Below are 21166 nucleotides of genomic sequence, written 5' to 3'. Positions count from 1 at the left end.
TAATATACATTAATTATTAATGTAATATACAGTATTCTAATGAATACTGTATTTAAAACAGTGATAGTTGTTTATTCTTTAAATACTCATATACGAAAATTCTAACATTTTGTAATTTTTAAACAAAATATAATTTCAGTAGGAAAGCGCTTGCAATTTGACTAAACGAAATACAAGTGTTTCCACCAAAAGATAACCATACGTTTTATCGTTATTGCTCAAAAACGATAAATATATAAAATGCGATCACGAATCATAGAAAACAGAAATAAAATAAGACAATGTTTTCTTAAATACCTACCTCACAAAATTCAATATCGACTTTGTCTTAATGCTTTTAATTATTGTTTAAATTTTATTCTATATTTAGAACTTTGTAAACGTTAATCATAAAAAATCTTAAAACTCATGGAAAATTATGTTACGATTTTCTGCAGTTTTTATTACATTTAATTTTTTATTACTCTAGAAATTAATGAATTCAGATATTAATATATTTACCCGATTTTAAAGATGCAGTTATTTAAAGTATAACAGGATTTTGAAGATATACTATCGTTAAATGTTACAAGAATAGAAAGTTATGTATCGAGAATTCGAATTTATCCACTTTTCAAGTACCAAAAGTAATAGGATGTAAGAAAGGATTAATGTGCCGATAGTATTTTTTTTATTTCAAGTAGTTTTTTTTTTTTTTTTTTTTTTTTTTTTTTGTGGTTGGTAACTATTCACACAGCTATGAACTGAGAGATACGTGCTTAATTATTTTGTATTGTCGTTTTTTTTTTTCGCTTTGGCAATTCCATTGTTGCATATTGATTTGTATTTATTTCGTTGTGTATAAAGTTTTTTTCACCTGAAGAAGACGCTAGATTACAATCCTTGAAACTTAGCGTTTAACGAAGAGGGATATATATTCTTGAAAGTGTCCTGTTAGACTTTCAAATCAATCACCGTCTATTATATAATATTGTTATTATTATATAACAAACCTCATACAGGTGGTAAACTAAGAAGTATAAAACTATAATTTATATGACTTACTTTAACCTGACAAATCATCCGTTGAGGTTTGATAGAGCGATGGACACCCTAAGCGCTCGAGTAATAATGAAATAATTTACACATTTTGGGTACAGGTATAAGGATTATTTGTGTTTACAGCTGTTCTAGTCATAGCTTACTTCTCCAGAAGGAAACTCGTGTACGTGTACTGTCCTAGTAGTCACGTGCGAATGTGAGCTATTCAGTTTCCCAACACGGCAGCGGTCGAGCCTGACAGAACGCGCTATCAGATGTCGTGCCTCCGAGAGTGGAGAGTCAAGGCCTGCATCTGCCCCCAAAACCCAAGGCCTGCTCAATAATTGCAGCTCTTGCTTGCGACAGTCGCTGTGTATATGGTCAAACGGTTTTTACCCTTGCGGGATCTTAAACTCAAGGAAAACCTAACCCTATTACTGATTTATAGATGTTAGTTTATTCATGAGAAATGTGTCATAAATAACGCGAATTTCGATATCGTTTTACCATATACCTACGATACGTAAGCACACTGGGGGCACGTAAACAAGATTAATTTGTCTGTCCTCGGCTTCCTAGAATAAAGATTATCTCTGCTGAGCCAGGCAATGATGTATCGTGATGAATGGACAGATCACCAGTATAAAATGGCAGTTCAAGAAATATGTGTTTTCCATGAGGTCTGTAACTAGTGGTTGTGTCTCATTTTGTAAGTAGGGTCTTCTCGTACTGTCAGAATTGTATTAGGAAATATCTTGACATTGAATCATATGAAATATTGAAAATAGCAAGTTGCTGTGATTAGTTCATTCATGAGAAATGTGTCATAAATAACGGGGATTTCGTTATCGTTACCATAGACCTACTAAACGTAAGCACACTTGGGGCGCGTAAACAAGATTAATTTGTCTGTGTCCTTGGCTTCCTAGAATACAGTTTATCTCTTCCGAGCTAGATAATGTATCGATCATGTAAGATTGAAAAACTGAATGATCACCAGTATAAAATGGCAGTTCAAGAAATGTGTTTTCCATGAAGTCTGTCACTAGTGGTTGTGTCTCATTTTGTAAGTAGGGTCTTCTCGTGCTGTCAGAATTGTATTAAGAAATATCTTGACATTGAATTATCTAGAATATTCAAAATAGCAAGTTGTTGTACCTGTATAGTGCACGATAGTATGATTCATTGAATAAATATTTATTATTGAGTAAACTGTAACCTCCAAATAAAGTATCACCAGGAACTCAAACCTGCACACTAATATGATTAGTTGTAAAAGCTTCAACTACTATCCTCCCACTCTGCTCCTATAGTAAAAAATTTCTAAAATTCTTCCAACAGTACCATAAAAATAACTACGTAGAATGGTATGATATCGACAATAATCTCGGAGGTCATTGCTGTGTAATAGTAAAAATGAACATTAATGTATATTGCAGCGTCAATCTTGAAAGCTTGTGAATGTCAGTGGAAGTTAGAGTTGGTTTTTAAGGTGGGATGTTTTTAGTGATACTGTGAGGAATTCTTACTTACACACACACCACACCCTCTACCTCTGTATGGACATTGGACATTACTTAAACTGTATCAGGACTGGGTACGTACTCAATCCTAGACAGATATATTATTTGAGATGTATCCTATCATTCTTGTGGATATGTAATAAATTAGCAGAACCTTTAAATCTTAAAATTACTGCACAGACTCTGGGAATTTCAATGCACCCAAACAGCCCCTTCAAAAATTTGGCATCATGACGACTCCAATCTGAAAGTTCCCTTCTATGTGTGGAAGTTGTTTGGAGCAATCTCAGCACCTTTTCTTTTTGCGCCAGAGTTTCTTACCTGAGTTCGAATTGGCAATCACTAGGAACCTTTTCCTATATTCAATGTAATGATCAGTAATGATGATCTTTGAGAGAAATACTAACCACTGCTGTTCATCATGTGCTGCTGTGCAAGGCCTGACTCCCCGTAGCCTCTGTAGGAACATTATGTTATTGGGAACCCTCAGTTGGCCAATTGAGTGACTGAGAAGGTTTCTGAAAGTTTTAGTTTGTGTATAATGTTTTTCATATTGTTTTATATTTTCTGCCTATAGCAGTAATGCATTTAGCACTTTTTCAAAAACCAATAATCAATAAAGTCTCGGAAAAGTTTTACTTTGCTTTAACACGTTGTGTTGATAATGTTATAACTATCATAATGATCAGTATATAATTATTGTAACTTTACTAATTATTTGTCAAACGGTGAAACCTAATGTCCGAAATGTATTTGTACACTTATTACAACGAATCCAAATATTTAGATATTATTTTGTAGAGTTATTCGATGGTTTATGTAAAACATAACGTCTCTTGTATTTTAGTATAAAAATGTATAGAATTATTTAACTATATGTAATATTGTATTTGTATATTCAAATTATATAGTCCTATTTTGATATATATATATATATATATATATATATATATTTATATGTATTATAATGCTTCTATATCTAATGTATCAGAACTGATTGTTTACATTCTTTTTACATCCCATTTTTTAACAATTCATAAGGTAAATGTTAAAATTTTGAAATTTTGATCACTTCACTATTATACTGAAACAAATTATATCGTAATCAGAAGGCCTTAGTGTTTTTTAATAATTACTGAAATCAAGCTTGTGCTATGTATTCTCTCCAGATATAGAAGAGGTTGAGTCATTGAAAACTGGTCTTAAACTAATTAATAGATTGCCTTTAATGCGTGGAGACTTTTGCGATTACCACAAAATAGTGTAACTTAATAGCACGTAAATCTAATTAATTAATTTTAATTCAATATAGTGGAAAGTAACAAAGTAACGTCGTTAGTGTGTTCTAAACTATTGTTTATTTTCAAACAATGAGAAGAACTGTTGGAAAACAATTCTTTGTGGAGGCAGTTTGCTTAGTGAAACACATGACATTGAAACAGGTTTTAGAGGAAGTAGAAGTGAGGAATTAAGGAAACACTGGAATCGCAAGCTCTGGCTTGATAAAAAAATTCGTATTTCTTGCATAATTACAAGGTTAACTTCTCGAGAGCCGGTCTGAACGCTGCGTCTGATGTGTCTGACAGCTGTCCAGCTGAGTTCGACGATATACTTGTATTATACGTCACTACCTGATGGTTAAGTTTACGAGCAAGTGTAAACATTTCAAGTAAATTGATGTTTCCTGATACTTTAACGCGCAATTACAAAAATATTTGCCCAATTTACATTCTTTGAAGTTAGAGATACAATTTAATAATATAATTAGCGATTATACTGAATAATCCAGATCTAAAATCTTCCATGTGGGTGTGTCTTAAAATTTTTATTCGAAATACTCTTAAATTACCCCAAAGGAATCATTTGAGTGTTTTTGCTTGTATTAAAGTTCAAAATTTCCTGAAAAAATCGTCATAAGTCTCGTTAAATTCATTTTACGTCAGATATATTGGACTAAACATTTACTTCACTTCATCTGTTTTGTAGTGACGGCATAAAATTCAAGTTGAGAATTAATTTTTTTTTGGTTTGCCGTATTTATTCAGACCTTTTTAAACAATTTCGTTGAATGCGTTCTAAAACGATACACCTCACAACCACCGTTTCCAAAACTGCAAATTCTAGAAAAATTCAGATTGTTTAAACGAACAAGTGATCACTATTCTAGTTTAGCCGGTGACTAAAATAGGAGGATACATATTTTTTACAAAAAAGCGAATTAAAATTTTAGATATAATTTACTGCTATCAAATTAACTTTCATCATACCAATTCAAACAGAATTATTGTCTAACAGTCCAACACGATTTGACTTCTTATTTAAACTGCAGGGTTGTGAACGATTTACAAAAAACTGTATACTTACAATTGTTATAAAGAGTGAGGTCTGTACCTTACCCTGTATTATGCAAATGATAAAAATCAATGCCATCATTTTAAAAATGGAACCATATCATTTTTTTAAATTATCTCAGAATTTCCTTTATGAACTGTATTTGTTCACATAGCTCAAACCCTAACATGTATGAATCGTTAAACAGATAATAGTTCGATTTTGATAGTAGATTAGTCGCCTTGGATTGAATCAAATGGTCAAAATAGATTAAATAGTATCAATAAGGTAGTACTACTAGCTCCAACCAAGATTCGATACTATATCTCCGAACTGATAACTAGATTCTCAGCCCACCGAAGGCCGCGATACCCGTAGTGGTCGTAATTTGCCTTGGGATTAGTGGATTCTACATCTTTCATTTCATCTTTGCCTAATAATCAGGACTTGCCTCTATTAATTAATTTTAGAAAAAATAACCACACTAATATTCGACCGATAGTGATGATTAAATACCACTCTACAAGATGAAATCTGTTTCTTTCTCTGTACTGATCCATCTCTGACTGAAACGTCTAAATTATTTCCGATAGATATTTTAGGATTTCAAAAAAGCCTTTTGATTCCCTGGCCACAAGCTTAAGTTAAATATTAAGCATTACTCTTAAGAGCCCTAAGAGCCCTGGCCTTTTGAAACCTACGAGTACTAAATCACTTGGCCTTAAAAGTGCCCTGTTTTGAGTGTAAACCACCTCTAGAACCACCTCTATCTTTAAAAGCCTATGTATATAACTGACTTTAGGATCAGCTATTTTTCTCAATCGACCTCCTTGAACACTCCGGTCAAGTCTCTGAAAGCCTCTACGTTCACATATTTTCTGGGACCTACAACTGATCTTTAAAAGTTCTCTCTATGGAACAAACTGTCCTTGTTTTTCCTGAGCATATGGTTTTCATTTCGTAACTTGTAATTTGGAGGCATCCATTCTCACCTCAATTATTGTCCTCTGGTTAAACGTTAAACCATACATAATCGAGCCTCCAATATTTAGTAACTGATAAAAGCTCTAGTCATTTTATGACCAATGGTTATGAGTCTCTGCCTTTTGGTACCACCTCGCATCTGAGATTCCTTAGTTTCTGTAGTCCTCTGTTATTGTTTAATTTTCTGGTCACTGATGTAGTTATATTATAAACACATTTTCACAAAAATTACTAATCAAATCATAGTCTAGGCATATTTTTTTCTATACCAATACAATCCCGTTCCTGGAAAGCTTGGTTACCATTGATAACACTTGCTAAAAATCAGTCCATCAGAAGTATTATAGAAACAAGTGAACGCATTCATTCATCATTCCTGTTCAACTTATAATACACACTTTTGAATGTTACGTCTTACATTTATTGTCTCGTTAAAAAACTGAAACTCAGAAACCCCCTCTCCATTTTACCCTCTTACAAAAAATTAATACTTTTTGTTTCAGTGTTTCCACAAGTACTGGAATTTGTTGTAACGGTGATTCAACAGTGATGCACTAAAAATGAATTCTACACATAACGCAGCTATGTGAATTAACGCCAAAAATGAATTATTTGCATTATATTCATGTCTTTCCTTTTATTACCTTGAGGGTCCCAATAAAAACAATAATAACGACTCAAATTTAATTTTATGCAACACAAAATATATTTAAAGTTTAGTCTGTTAGCCCATGTAATATTTTTGGATATGTTGATTGATTTTAAAGTTTGAGCCCTTTTTAGAGAATAATGACTGTAGGGAAATCAAACCTTATTATAAATTATCTACTTTTTATTGGACACCTTTCGCTGCCTAAACTTTGAAAATCCAATAATGAAAGTGTTAAACTGTTATTTTGGGGATGGCTTTGCATCTTGGACGAAAAACCGTATCAGAGATCTACCAAAAATATATAGATAAATAACCACTGTTTTTTTTATAGGCTTTTTCATAAGCATCTGTAAAATAGCAAGATGTTTGCAGATGATGATGATGTTTAGGGTAACTGGTGAACGTGCCTGCTACAACTAGAGGAATGAACTAGGGATTATGAAACGCGAGGCCTTGACTATGGCGACAGCTGAGAACTGGATCTGCGGTCCACTTTAACTTACATGCACAGGGGCGATCAAACCAGTTGCCATGGTTACAGATGGTGAACTGCAGTTACTGTCTGCTGCAGATTGTGTCCCGTTAGTTACTGTTTCTATGACGACTGGCAAGATAATATATTCTTATTACATTTATATAACAAGAAAACAAATTTATTAACGCTGTGACTACACAGATCTGTGTTAATCACTAGCAAGATAATATATTCTCATTTTCTTTACATAACAAGAAAACAAATTTATCAATGCTGTGGCTACATAAATCTGTGTTAATCACTGGCTAGATAAAATATCCTCATTTTCTTTACATAACAAGAAAAACAAATTTATCTACGCTGTGACTACATAAATCTGTGTTAATCATACCAAACATGAAACCCCATGTATCAAGTATCCTTGAAATTTATTTTCATTTTATCAATTCAATCTATCAAAATCAAAAACGTAGTGTATGTTTTCTTAGCAATGTTACAGTTTGAACGGGGAATGTTATATGTCATACATAACGTTCGTCAGTAGTTATCAAAACTACAGTACGAATTAAATATACTTAAACTCCGAAATCTAATTAATGATGACAATATTTGATTTAAAATATTGGATGTATTTGGTTAACTCTGTTGCTATTGTATCATCGAGAACTAGATAATTTGTGAAACATTTTTGGAGTCCGTAAAACATATTGAAATGTACTCATATTACTCTTTCACATCATATCACATCTACAGGGTGGCGCAAAAGTCACTGGACAGTTGGTTAAAAGAAGAAAAAAAATAACAGCAAGACGTAGTACAATATCATCATTTGGCGTACCTGGACCATATTTTTTGAAGGAACAGTGACAGGAGATAAATATTTGGATATGCTTCAGAATTACGCGGTACCAGGACTCATGACGTTTGCAGAAAACTTTCAAGAACTTTACTTTCAACACGATGGTGCTCCACCACATTACGCCACTGCCGTTCGCGATTATTTAAACGAACGTTTCCAAAGAAAAGTTATTGGTCGAAGGGCAGATATTGGCATGCCCCCACGTTCACCAGATATCACACCAATGGATTTTTTCCTATGGGGAGTAGTCAAGGACTCTGTTTATTCTCGAAAGCCTCATACTATTGACGAACTGAAAGACTACATACATGACGCATTTTATGATTTGGACAATGATCCCACACTATGCCGTAGAGTATGTAACGGTATTCCAGAAAGACTTCAAAGATGTATTAATGAAGACGGAAAACAATTTGAATATAAAAAATAATTGTAAGTATTGTTTGTAATATAAAATAATTTCAAATAAATCTAGTCTTGTTTTAACCAACTGACAGTGACTTTTGCGCCACCCTCTATATTACTCATGCTTCCACTACATCGTTCAATTTACAGAGTGCGACCAAAGACGAGACGTAATTCTAATAACCGGAATTTTCATAACCCAATCAATCATGTAGGCCTTCTGTTAATCATTAAAGTGATCAACGCCTTGCAAGTTTTCGTGGAACGAACAGTAGAGCAACAAAATCTAAAGTTTCTGTTTACTACGGTCAACGATTATATTGTAATTTTCATTGCTCTAGTAATTTATTGTATGCAGCTTGCCTTTGATCATTTCTGCTGATACGAAAATACATTAATACCTTCTAGAGTCGGTCCATAACAGAACTTGTTTACTATTGAAACATAGAATCCCGTGGACAATTCTAACTCACACAAGGAAAAAAGACACGGACGTCATAAGAGAAACTGTTAATATTTTAACTCATGGAAAACAGCTGGTTTCTTTCCGCCCCCGCGGGCTAAGATAATGAGACGCACGACAACAAGAGAGGGCCGGGCTAAGACTCTCGTACAAACCCAGGCGTCTCACTTAACAATATCCAGGACCATTCAATAATAGCAATGCACTGTATCCCCCAGTGGTAGTTACTAGGTCTGGCTGGTCGATCGCGGTGTAAACAGTGATCTAGTCAGACATCTCTGTTCTGGTAGTGCCTGGAGCTACTTATCAGTGCTTGACGGAACAGTTTCTACTATCTAGACGACCTTAACCCTCAACCTCAACACGTACCTGGAGTGTACTGGTGAGGATTATCACATACAAGAAACCGCAAAGCCTGTACTGGTGAGGATTATCACATACAAGAAACCGCAGAGCCTCGTGATTCACGCAATCGTGCAGACTTTCATGTCGTTGCGTTCTCAAGTCGTTTAGGAGTTGTTGGTTGAGTTATGTTGTAATTAACCTTATTATATTGTTAGGAGTTTTAAAATAACAATACTGTGAAGATTATTTCAATGGGAAGATTAAAGCCTCGAGTTTTGCCTAAGTCAGAAATGAAAAATTATTACCAAACGGCTCTCTCCGTTTTATTTAACTTTATTTAACTTTTTTTTGTTAACTTCTGTTATGTGTGTTTGTGTTTGCTGTGTGGTTTTGGCCACCTGCTTACTATGACAAATTTGTGTGAAAGTATAAATTGTATTACTTCAAATATAGTGCACAAGAATATTTAAAAAGAATATATTACCTATTATCACTCGCCTTATACTATATACTACCCTCAAACAGTATTCCGTCTAATAAGATGTATAACTTAGTGAATATTCGAGAGTTCAGTATTGTCAAGGAATCAACTCGAAGCCAACAATTTATTGTTGTTTTAAGTAACCTTAATCTAACTTTTTCAAATCAATTCAAAGTCAGACAAGCCAATAAAGACATATTTGGAAACATTTCAATAAAACGAAGAGCCCTGTCGATCAATATACATGTTACCTGGTGTCCATCGTCCTTGAGAAAGGAAGGATCAAATATCTTAACAGGTAACGTGGGTTGCAGCAAAACACAATCAACCTGCCATTGTCTCAACGCTAGCCTGTTTATATTTTATTAAATCTCTCCTCATAAAATGTAATTTACTGTTAAAATGTTGCAAATAGCAAAATGTAATATGTTTCAAAATTAATGTAACCATTTGTATACGTGTGTGTAAAGTCACACGCCTATTCCGAGATCTAAGGCAATTGTCTTTAATTGTGACTACACTCGGTTCATAAGTATATTTGAGTAATATTTGCTAATTTGTACTCGTAAGATGCGACGATAATGTTATCATTTCAAGTTTCAAATCCTTATCGAGTTGAAACTTCAAGTGGCCAACTGTGTGATAAACACAATCAGTCACTTAGCCTCGACCAAATTTTGAACTGCTAGACCTACTATTCACATTGCAATTCCTGCAATTCTTTCAACTTTCACTGTAACCCTTTCTCATTGTAGAGTTTTAGTCTATATTTACTGGTTATTAATCATCAGCAAGTACAAAACGAATCACAGAGTGTTCAAACAAAGATGGATCTTTAAATGAACTTTTCAATATTATATTTAATTTTGAGGTTATGATCACAACAATGTTGACTCTCCAGTTAACCATGGCTCATCCCAGTGATACCAACCTAATATCACTGTCTTATGGACAAATAATTGTCTTACTAGCCGTTATTTCTACAGACCACTTTGTCTTTGTAACGTATTGTTGGATGCCCAGTGGTTGCTGCTAAATAATAATAGTTAATTTCCTAAACACGTTTATGCTTGTTTGCTCCAGTTTCGCCTATTCATTTTCATTTCATTTTTGAAACCTTTTAATTGACATTTGATATTGGCAGTTGAATTCAAAACATTCTGTTGACGGTGATGCAGCGGTTCTGCATCAAGGTCTAGTGTCTACAACCAGTTAATTAGGAAAGTGACCTTGAATGCACAACAGTGCAACCCTCCTACAATAAGTTATCAGACACGTATGTGATGCCCCAGTAGCCCGACTGTTGTTACTAACTCTGTCTGACCTAAATACCGAATTGAATGTTGACACAGCGTTCAGCAAAACATTAGTTTAGTTACTAAAGGTCAAGGAGATTAAATTTCTCCGAAGTCTTGAAGTTGTTCCGTGAAATTAAAGATGATTGTAACTCAACGAGTATGGTCAAAGTTTATCTGGCGTACTGTGAGACAGGCAATAAATTAGGCAGTGTATTTAGAAGAAGTGAGTTTGTAACTTGATAAGCCTTTTAAAAATTAGGTAACTAAAATTCACATAAGTTATGGCATTATGAATTTCTGAGGGCAACAACATTCTTCCTTTAACGGTTTAAAAATCTGCAAAGTCACTCGATATTATAATAAAACCAAAATAACTATAAGTAAACTTTAGTTTTTTATTGTACCTACTGAAACACTTTTAAGAGTATAGGTAGCATTAATGCCTTTGAGATGCCCTTTATAAGAGATACCCTAGTAATCGAAAAGAACAGAAATGCTTCATTATTCAGGAACCTAATATAAGCCCTTATATTTTTTAATTAAATCCACTATCAACAGTTTCTAATTGATTATGTTGTGTGTGATTATGCGAAACTGAATTATACATAATGCAATGAAAATTGTATGTTACATTAAGAAAGTAAATTGAAAGTAGGAGATAAAAGACTGGTTTGCACAGACATGCGCTGAATGAAATTCTAATTTAAGTTGTTATTGATCTTATGCCAAGTGAATAAACAGAAACTAATAGCAAACACTTTGACATCTTATGGCTTTTTGGAGAGGTTTGTACTTTTGGACACCATAGATGCAGTTCCATACACTTACTGAACACTTTTAAAACCCCCCTAGGGTAGTTTTTATTAATGAGTTACCCTCCGTCAGCTGTGTAGCGAACGGACTGACGTCTTGTAGATGTTTTTTTTTCCAAATCAAAATTGGCATTGGCTCTGTTTGGATCAGACAAATTTCAACTAAGAATAGTCCATGACTTTGTTTCTGAACTTTCTACGTAACAAATGTTAATCTAGGTTATTCATCTACTAACTTAACGTCATGGGAAATTTAGTAATTTATTTAAAATGCACTCACCGCTCTGAATTTATATCTAAAAACAGTTCTATTATTATATTTTATTAGTATACCAGTATATCCATCAAGTTTAATATAATGATGATTAATAAACATTCATGGTGGTTGTAAAAGTTACAAAATGAGTATTTGTTTATGGTAAATTCATGGATTTTTTGTCACACGAATTATCTTTTATTGTACTGCCTGTCCTGGTTACGATTTGATGCAAAACCTAACCTGTATACACACAGGGAAGAGACATCTTACCCTTACTACTCTACCTTCCCACCCTCCACATACAATATGTCCTGTGGTACCATACCAATGTACACCAAGCTCGTCAACTCTATCCTTTTTAACGACCGTTAGCTGAAATTAGATTCAGCTTACTGGCTTACCGCAGATCGCCAATACTTGCATTTACATGTGATCTAAACTAAAGAACCTAGCAGTACGTGGGGACATCCCTTATAATGACATTAATCACCCGCTCATCGTTATAAAACAAAGTATTCAGTTAGGTTTAGGATCTAAAGGTCGGCGAGTGCCGAGATAAGTAGAGGCGCGCGCAATCCGGGACAGCTTTATCTGCTTCCAACTGTACTGAGATGACAACAACGTCCGATAACAGGGGTCTGCGTCGCAGCAGTTTACGATAGGTGAACAATGCGTAAACAATTACTCAAATTCACAATCAACACTCTAAAAGGCAATGTAGAAAGGGAAAGATGAGTAAGATTATATACATAAATCATTAAAACTTTGTAAGATAGTTCGACTAAAGGAGTACACGTGGACAGAATATACGAGCTGTAATGATGATAGAACATTTGACATTGAGATGTCGAGGTAGACAGGACATACACCTAATTGTGACGAGGTTTCTGAATAGCACAGTGCCGGCAATTATCATACACCGGCAGATGATGAGAGAGACAGGAAACAACGTCAATTTTTACATTTTAAGTTGTGATAGAGGCCGTTGACCGTGGGACCGATGCCAAGAAGGAGTTAAGGATTAAAATTCCACAATACAGTGACATTAGAAGACGACATAGGGATTGTTTGAAGGACGCGACGCTAAACGATAGAAAACGCCAGGACACTTTTTTGTTAAAACCAAATAAAGTAAACAATGTAAATGTGTTAGAGAATATTTAAATTTACGGGGAGCTCGGGATAGTTAAATTTATTTTCTCACAGATTGGCTTGTTCGGATTTTGAAAGTTGCTGTCTTTGTTAGTTAGGGCAAATTGTGGATATATGTTTCTCATAGAACCAAATAAATAAACAATATAAATATGTTAAAGAATATTTAAATTTACGTGGGTGCTGGGGATAGTTAAATGTATTTTCTCACAGATTGGCTTGTTCGGATTTTGAAAGTTGCTGTCTTTGTTAGTCAGGGCAAATTGTGGATATATGTTTCTCATAGAACCAAATAAATAAACAATATAAATATGTTAAAGAATATTTAAATTTACGTGGGTGCTGGGGATAGTTTAAATGTATTTTCTCATAGATTGGCTTGTTAGGATCTTGAAAGTTACTGTCTTCGTCAGTCAGGGCAAATTGTGGACACACATTTTTTCCACCTCTTATCAAGTAAGTAAGTACATATGACCTTTTACGTTTTAGATAGTTAAAACAAGAACTTATGATCAGCTATGCCAAACCACCATCGTTCATTATTTAATAAATGTCAGTGATTGGAAGTAATTTATAATGTTAGTAGAATTTTACAACACTTCTTGTATAATTTAATTAACATTGCTTAATTTTTTATGTAAAATGGAATATGTGTTGTGATATTAGTTGTATTTTTCTGTGTCTAATATTATTTCCTAATGTTTATACATATCAAACGGTATAACACAGATGTATGTAGTGTTTTATTTTTTAACTTAGCAAACGCTATAGATGAAATATTTAGTATAGGAATTTTTTACAATAAGTTATACTTATGAGTCTGCTCATAATGCACAATTCGAGTTTCAGATCTCAGAGAAGAAAGCAGGTCAAACTGTAAATGCAATGTACCTACTACATTTAGGTGTTGTATATAGTTCGATGATCATAACAGGCTAAAATTATAATCATGATTATAGGAAAAGAAAAAATAAAACAATAAGCAACTATTTTAAAATTCAATGTAAATTTATTTCAATGCTTAAACAAAGTATGGAATTTATATTTTTTTAAATATTTTAAGTCAAAGCGTGTTAAAAGTTTTTTAACGATCGTATCTTTACGGAAATGATCTGGTGACAAGGTTGTAACGTTCTGGGTTCTATTTCCGCACGCTTAATAAACGTTCAAATCTTTTTGTGAGCCAAACGCGTCCGGAGATTTTGTTTACCAAGGTTACACCTCATTTAGTACTTCTTATGTTATACTTTTTACAAGCAGGTTTGGTTTTTGCATCCTTAGGTCCAATGTTTGCAATGACATTTTAAAACTTCATATCCTAAAAGAGAGATAAATGAATTTTAAAATAATACTTAGTTACATATAAAACATACATTTTTCCTTCCTAATGTATAAACTATTTTTAAATTACTGTTTATTCTTCCTTGTTAAGTTTGACACATTGAAAGTAAATAAGTTTATGATAATACAATAACTTACAAAAGTAATACTGTATAGCCGCCGATAACCATAAAAATAAAAGTGGGTTGTTTCTTATTTTGTTTTATCCATTACTTAAAAATTCACAAATACGTGATAACGTAATGGTTCAAGGTAATGTTAAAATGCATGGTTCAACTAACGATTATATTGTTATACTAATAATGGAACAACGTCGTCCATTAAATCCCTAACGAGAACAATAACAATAAGTGACCTTGGACTTCGCAGTGCTGGAAACCGGTGTTGTAGCTTAATATTAACGTTTCGGCGCTATACTATCCCATCGTTGAAGCTCGTTACAAGCGTGTTACGTAACAGGGTCGCAGATGTTACGTTCTACGAAGCGGCAAGACACGCGAGTAACATTTGCTAATTCACAACCAGAACCTTGACACCGACAATGCAGGAAATGATTGATAGGAAACACATCAATCAGGTGAGCAACAATCAGTTCTGCACTTAGCAGAGTATGACGCGTTAGAAAACTCAATGTCAGGACTGACAGAACAATTAAACCTCCACCACGATTGTGACGTCATCAGAGCTTGCTGCCTTATAAGGGTTTCTACAACAATACTATTGAAGGTTAGTTCTCAGAAATAAATACACATTCGTTCCTGGAAATTTTGAAGTATCGTGCACATAAGTACAAGCCAATATCCGGTCAGGCGATATTGAAGATGAAGGAAACGACTGAGCCAATTCTAAGAACTTTGGTCAATTTGGCCTTCAGAAAATACAAACGACAAAGTTTGAAATTTACTATTCAAACTGTAGGAATAAATTAAATCAACAATATTCATCTAAAATTTAGTCTATGTAATTTAAACGTATACATTTACTATTACACAACAAAGTTGTATTTAATCACACGTTTTAAGCATCCGTAGCCCAAAATAGTTGGTAAAGAGAAAAGAAAAAAAAACTTCAGGAAAAGGTTTGAAAGCGAAAAGGCATTTTTTGACTCATATACAGCCAATAGAATAATAATAATAGTAACGAATATACTAGTTTTAAAATAAGAACAGAAATAATCCTCTGCCGTAAGTTAGGCATAAAGTTATAGATGCCATTCAACCGATTAATACATTCTCCGTCGATGTGTGTGTATTACAAAATATCCTTAGAAAAGGTGGCTATTTGTATATATAGCACAGTAAAAATAACTTCACCGTGATTCCCAAAGCTACAGCTACAACATAAAAGTAAATAAATAAACACATGTCGAGTTAGGTTGGTTTTGTGGGCTGAAGTCATAATCTGCGTAAATAAGGAAATTTTCTCCTGAATTTCTAAAATAGAAATTATTTCAGCCTCGTTTTATGTACTCTCTACTAATAACCAATAGATAAATAACAAAAACCATATAATTAAATAAAGTTGTATCAAAATATTTTACCTAATCTGATTTAAGTTATTTATCTTTCTATATTCTTATATGAACTTTTCTTCGTCTCTGTTTATTAGTTAACTATGCATTGGTTTATATAGTTTCACGATATCCACAGAGCGTTTTAAACCGTCATATTACAAGTAATTAACTGGAAAATATAAACTTACTGGAAACCAGTGAGGATGTTGAGGAGAGAAGATTTGCCGACACCAGAAGGACCCATTATAGCTGTCACCTCACCAGAGCAGAACCTTCCAGAGACTCCTTTCAGCACCTCTTTCTTCCCTGTAACAAAATATTGATATATCACACTGTATACAGAAACCAGTGAGGATGTTGAGGAGAGAAGATTTGCCGACACCAGAAGGACCCATTATAGCTGTTACCTCGCCAGAGCAGAACCTTCCAGAGACTCCTTTCAGCACCTCTTTCTTCCCTGTAATTGAACATTACAATATCACATTGTGTACAAAAACCATTTAATATTACTGTAATTTTAAACCTGCAATTCATAAAATAAATACAACACACCATGTTTTGTAAAAGATTAACAATTTTGATCGTTTAAATGTTAGAATTAAAACATCTTTAGCTACATTGCACAAAAATCTCCTTTAAAATCTATTTGAAAACCTATCTATGTATGTGCAATTCATTTATATTTTAAAATCCTAATAATTACGAAAGTACAGTAGTATTTTTATATATTTAAAAATATTATTCTTGGAACAATGTGCTAAGGGTGTAATGGAATTGGGTTTAATGCATTGAATCCATTGAATAATATTGAGGTTTGCAATGATATGCAGGGCTTCTGTTGACGATTCTTAAGAAGCTGGATTTAAGCAATGTACCAAAACAGACAAAAACTATATCTCCCTGGTTCAGTCCCCACGTACAACTAACTATACACTATCTTGGTTACTGTTGTCTATAATGGGGAGCCAATAAAAACTTCACTCACAGTGTCTACTTTTCAATCTTACACGATCGGTATGTAGATTGAACCCATTTTACTGTGAGGTTGATGCTATAACACATAAAATGATTAAAACGATAAGACTTTAGTAAGACTCGTTACTGAAACTAATTTACTCGTTTCGTGACAAAACTGTTATTGTTTAGAATGCCACTAGCAGTTGTTTATATGTCACGAGAATAGCTGAAGTTGTATTCTGTCACTTCTTAGGATGTCACAAACAGCTATTTATATGTCACTAGACCAGCTGAAGTTGTATTCTGTCACTTCTACAGGATAATCGGCTCAGTAGGTAACTGATTACGGAATTGTCCAGCGATAATCATTCTAATCTGCGTAAAGTTGTATTGGTAGCATTCAGGGCTGGTGGCTCTATTAATCCAACAATGCAATACATATTTTTATATGTATAACATTTTATTAATGTTTTAATAGGCACAAATTATAATATAAATGTATCTCAATTAACCCACTTTATGAGTTTGATTAGCAGATAAATGTTAATTTAAGAATAATGGTAATACATAATGGCAGTACATCAAATTATTGAAATAGCAACTCTTAATGTGTTGTCGGATAATCCATCTACTTGGAGGCATCTTTTCTAGATACCTTTCTTTCTTTTCTTTTTGTTATAAAGGAGAAGCCGACACCTTTTCCCTAAAGTAGCAGAGGTTTGTATAGTTGTCCAGTTCTCCAATTAGGAGTTGGAGATTTTCTTCGGAATATTGAATTCAGCAGTTTACCAACATACCTAAAACCGATGTCTCCGTGGTTGGGACCAAGTAAAACGATAACACACAGTCCGTTGCCTTGTTTCATGAAATATTTATGAATAAAATTAATTAATATCATAGTAATAGGCGATTGCCATAGTAAAACATTTCGCCTTGATCTCGTGCCACAGATTTCATTCATGTTCACCCACAAGTACAAATTTAAATATTTCGATGTATTCAGGTGATAATTTGTAACAATTACTATTGTCACGCAAACTATCTGTCATTAAAACGATATCACCACTGGATGTGGGTTTTGGAACAATAAACTGTAAGTGTATTTACAAAATTTAACGTTTTTTTCCATGAGTGATGAAAACTTACATAAAACTCCACTTATGAACGCAGGTCTCCTTGGAATAGGCATTAGCATAACGTAACATCAACCTTGAAAATTTACTAGCGTGGTCGAATCATTGGTTCTAGAAGAATACTATTACATGCCTTGGGTTCCTCCGCATGGTTCTATAATTAATGCAGTCTAGGTCAACAAACCGGTTCAAGGACGGTTACCTCGGACGCAGGAAAGCGAGAGTGTTTTGGCCCCTAACAGACGACTAACTATCGAAATCTAAAGCTCTGTTAGTTTTTGTTCTCTTACCTCGGATGCAGGAAAGCGAGAGTATTTTAGCCCCTAACAGACGACTAACTATCGAAATCTAAAGCTCTGTTAGTTTTTGTTCTCTTACCTCGGATGCAGGAAAGCGAGAGTATTTTAGCCCCTAACAGACGACTAACTATCGAAATCTAAAGCTCTGTTAGTGTTTGTTCTCTTACCTCGGATGCAGGAAAGCGAGAGTATTTTAGCCCCTAACAGACGAATAACTATCGAAATCTAAAGCTCTGTTAGTTTTTGTTCTCTTACCTCGGATGCAGGAAAGCGAGAGTAGTTTAGCCCCTAACAGACGACTAACTATCGAAATCTAAAGCTCTGTTAGTTTTTGTTCTCTTACCTCGGATGCAGGAAAGCGAGAGTAGTTTTAGCCCCTAACAGACGACTAACTATCGAAATCTAAAGCTCTGTTAGTTTTTGTTCTCTTACCTCGGATGCAGGAAAGCGAGAGTAGTTTAGCCCCTAACAGACGACTAACTATCGAAATCTAAAGCTCTGTTAGTTTTTGTTCTCTTACCTCGGATGCAGGAAAGCGAGAGTATTTTAGCCCCTAACAGACGACTAACTATCGAAATCTAAAGCTCTGTTAGTTTTTGTTCTCTTACCTCGGATGCAGGAAAGCGAGAGTATTTTAGCCCCTAACAGACGACTAACTATCGAAATCTAAAGCTCTGTTAGTTTTTGTTCTCTTACCTCGGATGCAGGAAAGCGAGAGTATTTTAGCCCCTAACAGACGACTAACTATCGAAATCTACAGCTCTTTTGATTCTCATTCTTTTACTCCAGACGCGAAAAGCAAGAGTATTTTGGCCTCAAACAGAGGACTAAGTATCGAAATCTACAGCTCTGTTGATTCTCATTCTCTTACTTCAGACGCGGAAAGCAAGAGTATTTTGGCCTCAAACAGAGGACTAACTATCGAAATATACAGTTGTGTTTATTCTCACTCTTTTACTTCAGAGGCGAAAAGCGAGAGTTTTTATGGCCTCTAACAGAGGAATATCTATCAAAATCTACAGCTCTGCTGATTCTCATTTTCTTAAACAAAACTTACCAAAGGTACAATGCTATATCATATATCGTAGAGAATTGTTAGTTCTAATTTCTTTTTATATCTCGCAAAATTTCAGGTCTGTGACTATACACAGTTATATAAGTTTAAAAGTTATAGAATTATATATTACGACGTAAATAAATTACAATAGCTACTTGAACTTCACCTTTTAACTTCACCAATAACCTTTTGAACTTCAAATGTCAACCAAATCGGGTATGATAATGGTAAAGAGCCATTGAAGGAGTTCGTAAACCGTCTCCAGCCATTTACTATGGCAATTATTCTCTTGGAGTAGTTTATAAACCAATGAAAGACTTTTTATGCCAGCATTTTACAATTAAACATCATTGTAATAATAATTATCACTCATATACAAGCTAAAAATAAAAATGTGTTTAAAAACACATATTTTTAGCATTATTTGCATGGTCGGTTGGTTGTTATGGTTATATTTAACTAGATATCAAAATGTGACTGTATGTAGGTCCCTAAACTATCGAATAGTGTATTTTACCAAACCAACCTTCGAAACAACTAATTTGACTGTTACAAGTATATTTTTTGTCCTTGGTTTGTTAGCCTGGGCCGGAACCGTTTAGTAAATTATTCCAGGCTAGTTTTTTGTTTGTTTTGTATTCTTTCTTCTTAGTACAGGAAGCGTATAACTTGCACTTAGTCCTAAAATGACCTTTAACGCTGCTTCCGGAGTGACAGGATATTCTGGATGGGTAAGGTTGAGGGTAGGAGCCACCTCCTGTCAAGATCCATGAGGGAGGATTTAGGGCATTAATGTCTCTTGGGAAGAAGGGGATTCCAGCTTTGAATCAGCCTCTCCAGTCAAAGCAGGCAGGGCGCTACAACATTGCGCCCTTATGTCTAGACTAGTAACACCCCTTAACACTTGGAGAGCGCCACCAACTCCAACAGTCATCTCTCACAATTGACTTATCTACCTTTGCACAACAGTCTCGACATTTGCTGTTAGTGATTTGCCGCTTTTAGACATCTATTAGGTTACCCAGATTTAAGTGACACATCGGTGTTTGCTGTATTCAATGTAGGTTTAACTGGAAGGAATAAACCAGCCAGAAATGAACCCTCCTGGGGCCAGACTAGTATTACTCAGATGACTATATTGTTTGCAAAAATGCAGTGCTAAAATTTGAACCCGGCCCTAAAGTTAGTAAGTTGAGATGCTAACCACTCAAGTATAAGAATGGTATTTCAATATAATATCCGTACGTGATATCTTTTTATAAAACTGCCAGGAAAGATATTGTTTGTATAAAGTAATGGTGCAATAAGAAACTCGAATATACTAAAATCTGTTGTTTACTACTTTAATAAACCCGTGTACACCCAGGGTTTCCCGGTGTGAGGATATTGGTGCCAGGACTATATCAATAAGAAACTCGAATATACTAAAATCTGTTGTTTATTACTTTAATAAACCCGTGTACACCCAGGGTTTCCCGGTGTGAGGATATTGGTGCCAGGACTATATCAATAAGAAACTCGAATATACCAAACTCTGTTGTTTACTACTTTAATAAACCCGTGTACACCCAGGGTTTCCCGGTGTGAGGATATTGGTGCCAGGACTATATCAATAAGAAACTCGAATATACCAAAATCTGTTGTTTACTACTTTAATAAACCCGTGTACACCCAGGGTTTCCCGGTGTGAGGATATTGGTGCCAGGACTATATCAATAAGAAACTCGAATATACCAAAATCTGTTGTTTACTACTTTAATAAACCCGTGTACACCCAGGGTTTCCCGGTGTGAGGATATTGGTGCCA

At 34.3% G+C, this 21166-nt stretch overlaps 1 protein-coding gene across 1 annotated transcript in view; it reads right to left on the bottom strand.

Annotated features, from left to right (window-relative positions):
- The window catches only part of LOC124356934 (ATP-binding cassette sub-family G member 4-like), an 81238-nt gene that overhangs the window by 26509 nt on the left and 33563 nt on the right, over positions 1-21166 (bottom strand). The window contains exon 3 of the mRNA XM_046808241.1: positions 16102-16219. Coding sequence (XP_046664197.1) covers positions 16102-16219 — 118 coding nt within the window. The remainder of the gene's footprint in view (positions 1-16101; positions 16220-21166) is intronic.

Source organism: Homalodisca vitripennis, chromosome 3, assembly GCF_021130785.1.
Source record: "Homalodisca vitripennis isolate AUS2020 chromosome 3, UT_GWSS_2.1, whole genome shotgun sequence".
NCBI lineage: Eukaryota > Metazoa > Arthropoda > Insecta > Hemiptera > Cicadellidae > Homalodisca > Homalodisca vitripennis.
Note: the sequence above shows the minus strand (reverse complement) of the source record. Positions and strands in the feature narration are given on the sequence as shown.